This window comes from Capsicum annuum, unplaced genomic scaffold (genome assembly GCF_002878395.1).
Source record: "Capsicum annuum cultivar UCD-10X-F1 unplaced genomic scaffold, UCD10Xv1.1 ctg2352, whole genome shotgun sequence".
Lineage (NCBI taxonomy): Eukaryota > Viridiplantae > Streptophyta > Magnoliopsida > Solanales > Solanaceae > Capsicum > Capsicum annuum.
The window spans coordinates 1,174,562-1,185,272 of record NW_025829669.1 but is presented as its reverse complement, the minus strand read 5'-3'; the positions used below and the strand labels follow the sequence as shown (position 1 = coordinate 1,185,272).

At 37.2% G+C, this 10,711-nt stretch overlaps 1 protein-coding gene across 1 annotated transcript; it reads left to right on the top strand.

Moving 5' to 3' along the window:
• The first annotated feature begins 1,368 nt into the window (after positions 1 to 1,368).
• On the top strand, positions 1,369 to 1,970 carry LOC124890733 (putative glycine-rich cell wall structural protein 1). Its single transcript, XM_047402527.1, has 2 exons — positions 1,369 to 1,436; positions 1,517 to 1,970. The coding sequence occupies exons 1-2, from the start codon at positions 1,369 to 1,371 to the stop codon at positions 1,968 to 1,970; spliced, it is 522 nt and encodes a 173-aa protein (XP_047258483.1).
• The last annotated feature ends 8,741 nt before the right edge of the window (positions 1,971 to 10,711 follow it).

The window sequence follows — 10,711 nt, the reverse complement described above, 5'->3', positions numbered from 1 at the left end:
TTCTTGGTCCCCACTTTCTTCTCCACCTCTTCATTCCACCACCAATCCCCCCGATGATGCCCGGCCCGGCCCCTAGAAACACCTAACACCTCACTTGCATTCTCCCTGATGCACCTAGCCGCCCTATCCCACATACTATCCACGTCCCCCCTACACTCCCACACCCCCATTCCCGCCAACTTCTCCCCTGTCTCCCACGCATTCACTGGCGTCAAGCCGCCCTACTTAATTCTAGGTCTACACTCCTTACTCCATTCTCTTTCTATTCTTCTTTATACCTAAATCCATAACCAAGAGCCTATCCTGGGTCGAAAGGTTCTCACTCGGGATGACCTTACAGTCCTTACACAATGCCCTATCCCCTTTCCTAAGCAACAAAAAGTCAATCTGGGTCCTGGTTATCGCGCTTCGAAAGGTGATCAGGTGATCGTCCTTCTTCGGGAAGCCCGAGTTCACCTCCACCAGCCCAAAGGACCTCGCAAACTCCAATAGAGTAGCCCCCTCTTCATTTCTCTCCCCAAAACCAAAACCACCATGCAATCGCCAAATCCTCCCGGTAACGCCCCGATGTGCCCGTTGAAATCTCCTGCTACAACAATCTTCTCCGAGCTAGGCACTCCTCTCACCACCTCCTCCAAAGCCTCCCAAAACCGCATCTTCTCCTCCCCCTCTGAGCCCACTTGCGGCGCATAGGAACTACACACGTTCAGGGTAAACCCCCGAATGACCAACTTAATAGTCATCAACCTATCGTTGATCCTCTTCACCTCTACTACCTGACCTCTAAACTTTTCATCTACTAAGATGCCAACTCCATTCCTACGCCTCTCGCTCCCCGAGTACCACAGCTTGTAACCATCCACCTTCCTAGCCTTAGACCCTACCCACTTGGTCTCTTGAACACACGCAATATTGATCCTCCTCTTCCTAAGAATCTTCACAAGCTCTATGGACTTACCCTGAAGGGTTCCTATATTCCAATACCCAACCCTCAGCCTACCATCACTATCCACACGCCCTCCACTACCCCCCCTCCCCCCCGCGGCCAAACCTTGGCCTCCCTCTCACTCCCATCCTTTCCTCATCCCCCGCCCCCACCACGGCCCCACTCCCCAACCCCCTCGGACATGACCCTATCCAACCATTACCTCCCACAGTCACAACTACACGAAAGTATAAGAAAATATAAAGATATAAACGATGGTAGTAGCAAAGCAGCAGCAAGAAATACAAGGCTCACACAAATTCAAAGGAATAATCCAGGAACAAAACTAAACTCAACTTGAGAGCAAACACCACTGGACTCAACACCCACAGCCCCAAAAACAGATTCCCAAGCCGATAACCCAATCCAAAGCAGTGCAAAAAATGACCACAGCAACAGCAACAGCAACAATAGGCAACAGACAATATCAACAAATCCAACGCAAGTCAAGGTACAGGCGCTACTACTAGCATAATACAAAGAATGAAATAACAAAGGTTATAAGTCACCGGGTTACGCTTGTAAACCAAGCCAGAAACCAAAGCCCAGCGTTGATCGGGTTCCAGGGGATTCCGGTGCTGAGATGGAGTTGCGGCTGCTGGAGACCGAGGGGACTGGTCGTCGTTTGGGTGCTGCGGCTGCTGGCGATCGAGCGGCGGGTGCAGGCGGAGCTGCGGCTGGAGACCGAGCTTCGGCTGTTGGAGACCGAATCGGCGGCTGGAGACCGAGCGGCGGCTGGCTGGAGACCGAGGGGGGGGGGGCTCTGGTGCCTCGCGGGGGGGGGGACGGGGGGGGGGGGGGGGGGGGGGGTGGGGGCGGAGGGGGGGGGAGCGGCTTTGGGACCGGAGGTCGGTGGCGGAGGGCAGTGGGGAGCGGCGACGGGGGATGGCGCCGGAGACCGGAGGTCGGGTCGGGTCGGCGCCGAAGGTCGGCGATGGCGACGGGGGCCGGGGACCGGGACGGTGGAGAGAGAGAGAGAGGGTAGTGGAGAGGGGGGGGGGTCGGCGCCGGGGACCGGAGGAACTCAGAAGCTATAGAAGCTATAGAGACAAAAAGAACTAGAGTGTCCAGGGGTAAGAGTAAAATTAGTGATTATGATAAACCAGTTGAGTTAGAAAAAAGATGATAAGGAGATGGAGGATAGGGAAGATGAAGATGTTCATGTGAATAAAGAAAAACTCAATAAGAATTATGTAAAGTTGCTAAGACTAGGTCATATTGGGTACTACTCTACCCAGCTCATGTTAAGGGGCAGAACTTTTGATGAAGAGGAACTCAACACTTCTTTTATCTAACAACTTCTTGAAAAGCTGATGTTTTAGGCATAGGAACACTTGTTTCAAATAGAAAAACCTGTTTTATATGAAAAGGAGTAGTGGAGTTTTATGCAAATTTGACATTTTTAAATGGATGGGTAGTTAATCTAGTGTTGGAGGTGTGGAGATCGTACTTAACCCTTAAGTTAGGAGAGATTTTAGGAGTTCCTGCTGAAGGGTTAGAGGAGTATGTTTGGAAGACAGATGATAGTTGTCTACTAACTAGGAAATTCATATAAGAGAAGGAGAAGAAGAAAACTAGGAAGGTGAACAAGGGAGAGATGATTCCTAGTCATAAGATGCTAATTGAAATAATGTACAAAGAAATTCTGCCTAGGAGAAAAATATGGCATGAAGCTAGTTTTAGGAATCCAGGGATCATGAATATCCTAGAAATGAATGAGAAAGTACATTTTCTAACCCTGATAATCAAACACATGTGGAGCGTCACTACCTTTTAGGCAGGCCCTTATGGACTTGCTTATGGGTTTTATATTGTGTTTAAAAGTTTTAGGGTACCCCTTGAGAAGGTCAAGAATCCACCAAAAACAACAAGTTACTCTATCCTGAAGGATTATGAGTGTTTGGAAGAAAAAACTATTGAGAAAAAAAAAGCTTCAGTCCTATAACACAGATGCTCTTGGATCTGGAAGCAGCTTAAAAGGAAGTTTCCTTGCTGAAAAGGGAAAATGCTGGGTTGAAGGAGTGTTTTGTTGGGTCTTAATCTTAAGTGGATTCTCTCAAAACTGAGACAATCAAGATGCAGTCCACTCACTTTGAGAATATCGAACAATTAATGACTCTCCTCCCTAAGCCTAATCCTTCTCCACTTCCTCTTAAGCCTTGATGTCCTTGATCTTTTATTTTTTTTGTGGTTCTGATGACTAACAAATAATTTTTTGAGTAAAGCATCTCGTATCTCCCTAAACTATGACCAAATTTGGTATGACATACTCCAACTTCACCGGAGTCCTATTGCCCCTCTCCCCTCTCCAAACTCAATTTTAATGTATTTTTGTCACCCTTTTTAGCTGATGTGGCTCTTTTTTAGATGACATGACATCTTTGACGTGAGTTCTATTTTTATATAATAAGGTGTCATCTTAGTACAAAATGGTGACAAAAATAGGCTAAAATTGAATTCATGGGGATAATAGAATCGATGTGAAGTTGTAGTGTGTTGTAGCATCTTTGGCCATAGTTTGAGGGTACAGGATGCTTATCTCCAATTTTTTTATGACTAATGTTTGGATATTTTTGTTTTGGGGCTAGTAGTGTCTTAATTATGCCTACTAGGATGTATCTACTGATAACTAATTTTTGTTTCTACTGTGAATTGCTTTTTGTGCTTAAATGATTTCTTAAAATGTTATGGAATGTGTCACTTTTTTTGTGTCTCTGTATCCTCAATGGCATTGAGTTATTATTACTCCTTTTTAAGCAGCTTTGGATTATTTTTACTTTATTTTTTTAATAATGCCAAAAGGGGAAGAGTAGTGACAGATGTGCAATGATGTTAGAAATGCAGATGTCATGTTAAGTAGTAGTGATCTCATAGACTTGCACAAAAATAAAAATAGGTATGCCATCATCAAAAAGAAAAAAATTGAAGACTCCTTGATGGTTTGAGTTTTGATATGGGCAAATTTTATTTCGGTATAAGTCTAATTATAGTATGCATGCTTATTTTTGGTCCAAGTATAACAGGAAAAAGAATAAAGCCAGCTATGTGTCATTTATAAACATGGAAAGAAATTATTTAAATTAATTTACCTGAAAAGAACAACTTTTGAATATCTATATAAGGAGCAAAGTAACATGATTTTGATTCACTTATTGCATACGCAGAGAAGACTTTATTCTCAAACAATAGGAGAAGTCGTTCATTAAATACATAGCATAGTCAAGAGTTGTTGATTCGGTTGAGTCTTGTGTATAGTCTAGTTATTTTTGTTTGTATCCTAGAAATTGTGATAGTTGTTTAACTTTGTGCTGGTGACGTCTTGCAACATGAATTGGATTTGGCTTCTTAGAGAGTTGAGAGTTGAAACAGTTTTTAATTAACTGTTTGGGGTTAGTTGGTAAAGTTCAGGTTTTATGTTTCAAGTTGTAATTCCAAATCTTGCTTGAGATAGTGGAATGAGTTATGGTTGGAATGAGTTGTAATTGTTATTCCCTGAGAGAGATGGTTTTTCACATAAATCGTTGTACAATATATTTGTAACTCAAGTTGAATTTTGCTAAGGACTAGGTTCCTAAAAATAGTTGGAACTTGTGTTTTTCATAGGGTGACACCTCTTTTAGCCTTCAGGATTAGATTTAGATCCATAAGTTATGTTTTTTGTATCCTAGAAAGATATAGGATGACTCTTCTCAATGTGGGCAAAATATTAGACTCTATGTTGCTCACATAGTTTATGTCGATTAAGAGAAACTCCCCAAACTTAAAAAGACTTAGTATTTGCTCAACTTATTTATTATTTTTTATAATTGTATCAAAGTTAATTTACTATAGCATTTCAAGCTACTTGTTTTCAGCTTTATGTTTCATAAAGTTGACTATTAAAGTTTTTGCATTCTTGCAATGTTTTTGGATAACTCATTTGTTGCACTTAGTTCAGACAGTTTCGTATCTCCTTACTCATCTCATCTGTTAAGATTTATTTCAAATGTTATTCAATCTCAATTTTCAGTTAGTTCATGTTAATTATTTCATTCCTCTATTATGTACCAATACATTTCAAATATTGATCGATCTTTTTGCTCTATATCATTTTATGATGTAGATTCTGATTTTCAGACTTGGGGCCTCAGCGAGATGCTTCAACTTCTCCGTATCAGCCTGTGTGGTAAGTCCTTCTTGCATCCAGAGGACTTGGTTATGCTTTGCTTAGTTTTCAGCTCATCATGTAGTTTCAGTTTCAGTTGTTAGTTTTAAATAAAGGTAGCTCAAGGCCACATCCTGACAACTCTTTCACTTCAGGAGTTATAGAGGCTTCATTAGACAGTTGTTATGTTATCTTTCAAGTTGACCCTCAGTATTTCAAATTAAAGTTATCTTTATTTTCAGGAATTTAGTGCATAGTTGTAGTTTCAGCTTCCGCGTAATTTCGAAGTTGAGTTTTATGAATAGCATGCCAGGTCAAGGGTTCTCTCAAACCACTCATGGTTTCGAGTGCATGTTATGTGCAGAGTGTGGACTCAAGGCGTGACACAAAATTTCATGTATCTACGTACTTCTTCCGTTCGCTTTTACGTGTCACTAATTTTCTAATTATATTTCTACTTTTACTTGTCATTTTTGATATATCAAGAAAAAAACAACTTTGTTTTTTCAATTTTATCCTTAGCAGTAATAGTGGTATAATGATAACATAACTATGTTATTAATTGTTTTTGTTAATGAATGTGTCAAGTTAAAATATGACTAGTAAAACCGAATGGAGGGAATATTTGAGTTTCATTGTTTCATATATATTTTTATGTATCTAAGTTTCATAATTTTATGTACCCATTATTTCATATATATTTTTATATATTTGAGTTTCATAATTTTATGTACTTAAATTTCATAATTTCATGTATCTGTGAATTTGTATCTCTCGGTATATAGTGCAGTGGCGGCTGGTGGTGGTGTCTGCAGTTCCCCTAGAGTAGACATGCAAAACAGAGGAAAAAGCATAAAAAGGGAAGATGCGAAGGGCGGCTAGTATTGATTCCAATTTCTGTAGTTAGGGGAATTCAGTTAGCACAAGGGTTGAAAATGTACATTAAAAATTTTTAATCTACCAAAATATTAAATATAAGAAAATTTGAAAAAACATATTTTTCTTAAGTTTTTTTTTTTTTTTTCAAAAATCAAAACTAGAAGTGTTCTCTAAAAGAATATGACTATTTTATGTAGTTTTCAGTTTTCTCAAAAAAAATTTAAAAAATAAGATTAAACTTAAAACAAATATTTAAAGCTAAATATGAGAAAAAACTAGAGAAGGATAAAAAAAAGTAAAAATAACATAAATTTCAGGATTTATATCCATAATTATCCTCATTCCCGAATTTATTAATAAATATTCTCTCTTTCGAATTTTGATATCACATATACATATCAAACTTACCATATACATTACTAACATATACATAACAACAAACTAATTTAATGATATATAAGAAAATAACGATTGTTCCATAATTATGATCGCAATTAACGCTACAATTATTCAAACGTGATTAATGGATTCCTTAAATTCAGTAACAACTTTAAATTTTAAAAAATTGAAACCCCAAATCAAGCTAGTCGATCAAACAACATCAAATTTTGTATTTTCAATCAAAATTTGCTATTTCTCAAGCTTTGTTTCTTCAAAAAAAAAAAAATTCTCAAGAAGATGAACTTTTCAATACTGTTGAGGCATTCCGGTGTATTTCATCCCCTGTAATAATATATATTGCAAACCCATATTAGTTTAATATGTAACAAAACTTGAATAAAAATTTTCAATATCGAAAATATAGATGAGTAAGGGCTAACATTCTTCCACATACATAAGTGTGCTGGTTGAAATAACACAGCTCAATAGGTCTAGTAGAGTCCTATGTATAACTATGCTATCTATATGTTATGTCAGTACAGATGTGCAATTGTTAAACAACTCAGCAGTTTGTATGACATACATATACATAACTCTGCTATGTATATGAGTTTGGAATAAAACAACCCAGCAATGTCTAGGTCAAATATATACATAACAAAGTTATGTATATGATTTAAAATAATAAAATAACTCAGCAGTTTGTATGACATACATATACATAACTTTGTTATGTATATGATTTTGAAATAAAATAGCCAGTAGTGTCTAGGTCAAACATATACATAATATATTTATGTATATGGTGCGACATAAAAGCTCTCAGCAATGTCAAATGTCATACATATACATATTTGTGCTATGTATCATATTATGTTGGTGTAATATACCGCAATTACAATAACTTATTACAATTGAAAATAAAATGAACAAAAGTGAAGAAAATAAAATAATATTCTTCTTGGCTGAGGCGCAGATATCTCGCTCTCTTTAAGGAGATTTAAGCCCACTACAGCATAATCTATACTGATCCAGCAGTATATCTCTTGACTTGTCTCCTCCAGGATACAACAGCCCATCAACGATGTACAACTCAAGCAACTCCAGATTAGTTGAAGAGTCCAAAGCTCCACTATAATGTAACGCCCCGAAAAATGGGTCCCGAGACGTCATACGGTGCTTCTAACTACAAGTAGTTCTAAGCTATCCCTGTAAGCCCCTTACTCATTCTGAAACTCAAAGTAAAGGAAATATAAGCATGCGAAACACTAAAATACTAAAATATTTTCTGAACTGGACTGAGTTTAAATGAACACAATGTTTGAAAGTACTTAACTAGGAAATTTGAATAACCAACACTGTAAAACTGAAATGTATCTAAAAGTCGGACAAGCCTCTAACACTAATAACTACAGAGTCGCTGGGACAGACCCCCAGTTGACTCGAACTGGCTGAAAGCAACTAAATAAAATACTCTAATAAGCTGGAAATCTAAATAACTAGGTCCTCGAACTATGATGACTCACCAACTATCAGGATGTAGATAGAGATGCTCGCGGTCAATCATGTTGTTGTAACTGAGTGCCTGAACCTAACATTACTAAACAATGTAGCACATAAACGTATATGTGGATAAGTACTTTTGGAATGTACGGAGCATGTGGGGGTGAATGCATAAGTAAAATAATATCTCAACGTTCATATAAACTCATAAAAGAATGCATGCTAAATGTAAATGGCTCACATTGGCTTGAATAACTAAAAACTGAAAAAAATTACAAATCGTGAATAATAAATCATACTGTATAAATCTCGTGAGCCATGACACTTAGTGCTAAAAGTTGTACTTATAATCTATTTTCACAATTATACAAGCTAAGTGTAGAAAGGACACACCTTTATCATATTAAAACTAAAAGTTGAAATCCTGTAACTGATGTCTTAAGTAAGACAATATCTTAGTAAATTTGTAAGCCTTCACACTTAGTTTCTAAAAGATTTTCTGTTATTCTTTTCTATTAGGGAGGTTCTTCTAACCAACATACACTATGTGAACTGTCATAGTGTCCAATGTCTAGTTCCCCTAAGAGAAAAACCACACGTTGGGGAGATGTGTCATACTCTTGTCAAGGAGTATAACCTGAGTTGAGTGATCATAATCTGTATCTGCATCCATATAAATGGGAATAATTTGAATCTGTACCTACTTTTGCTCGTAGTTCTGGGGTATGTGAACTAGGACACATACCCAACTCGGTGCTAAAGACTACTTCCTTTAATTTGTATGCTCATTCGGTAGGAAACCGACTTTAAAACTAGCATAAGGGTTTACAATGAAAACCAGTTATGTATCTGCTTACTTTCAACTGTAATCAAAACTATAATCAAATCTGTAAAGTGGATTCCATATCTTAGCTGAGGATCAAAAGATCAAATCTTGTTCAAAATCTAAATATAAACTAATCATAGGGTGCCTAAAAGCATAATCTTCTTGAAATATCAATATTCAAACTAGGGCTTAATAACCCATGTTTCAAAATCATTTCAAATTATCACAAAGTCATGCTCAATAATCAAAATCTTGAAATTCATTCACAATTCTAGTCAAGATAGTGAAATTCAACTCTCAATGTATGTAGAATCACGTCACACGCATAAACATGCAAAGGTAGAAATGCAATTCAGTATTTAATCACTTGTAACATCAACATCTTCAAATAATGATAATTGGGTATGAACCCTGGACTACAAATCATATAATTTCATGTAAATTCAAAATTAAAAACTAGTTTTGGGCACAAGGATGAAAGAAGTATCCTTGTTCATAACCCCACATACCTTATTTGATTAATTGAATGTAGAATCTTGAACTTTGAATTTCCTAATGATGTTTTTGAAGCTTCTTCTTGAAGTTCTTGAACCCGGAAACTAGAATTCTTGGTTATCTTGAAAAAAGAAAGGTGAAACTTTTGATTTCTTGGAGTTAAAGTTGAAGCCTTAGGGTTTCTTTGAGAGAAATTTTAGTGAATAATGAGTATATTTTGCTTATAATAGGATTAAATCTTCTGTTTTCAAGATTTTAGGGCATGGAAAAGACTAAACTGTCCTTAGAAATTAAGATTCGCAACTGAAATATCGTTTAAAGCTTCACTGCGATGCAGTGATTCCGTCATTGCTATACTCACTGCGACACGGTGCAATCAAGGTGAGTCACTAGAAATTGACAATTGCTATTTTACACTCCACCACAATGCGCCAAAGCGGCCACTGCTATAGCCACCACGATACGGTGCTATCGTGATGGGCTGCTATTTTGGAAATCCAAACGGGGTCCAGTCCTCGTCCGAAAAATTCAAAACTCACCCGAGTTATGCTACTTACACCCATGGACATGAATCAACTCAAAAAATTACGTCTCGGATTTGGGAAGACCACTTTAAAATCCTCAAAGTTAAAGGGAGTCAAAAATGTGACTAAGTCCCTCAGCACTTAGTTAAATTTTCATGCTATAAATCTTATGTGCACACGCTAGGAGCTGAATTAAGCTAAGTTTAATAAGGGTTATTACACATAAGAACATTTTCCTTCAACATATATTTACTCTCTTTGTATAGTGAATATAGTTAAAGACTTAGAATATTTTCTTTGTCTCAACTCTTTCTTTCACTAATATACACATTCTATCACCAAATAATGAGTGAAATAAAGTGTTAGTGGTTATAAGAGTTACACAAAGTAAATACACACTTTTACTCTTAATAATATTCCAATAATGTGCATTGGAGAAGTGCAACCATCAAACACACTTTGTCATTTGATATAATGCACCTTAATTTAATTAAAATATTAAAATGCACTAACATATTATAAATAACATAATGTCTTCACTGTTTAAACCACTTATATACATAACTATGGGTTGAAATAATAACTTGTTTTGATATGTGATTTTGAAGTATTTGACTTGGCATTGGAACTTCCCTTGTCTTTGACTCAGTGTTGGAATTCCATCAATACTCAAATCATCTCTAAAATCGTCGGAGAAGAGAATTTTTTGGGGTTTTATTAGATTTTTGATTGAAAAAAGGAGAAAAGATAAAGTGGTTGACTGATGTCTCGCTTGCAGGAGCAACGATAATGATCCCTGATGCAATCCTGTCAGGACAGTGAAATTCTCTGAGTCTCCTCCCGCCGTCCTCACCTGGTTTTCGCTCCATCATACATATCCTTAATTACTCTGGTATATGCCAGCGATACTCCACTCACCTCCAAGCATCTCCAAAGCACCTCCCTGTGGACTTTGTCGTATGTCTTCTCCAAAT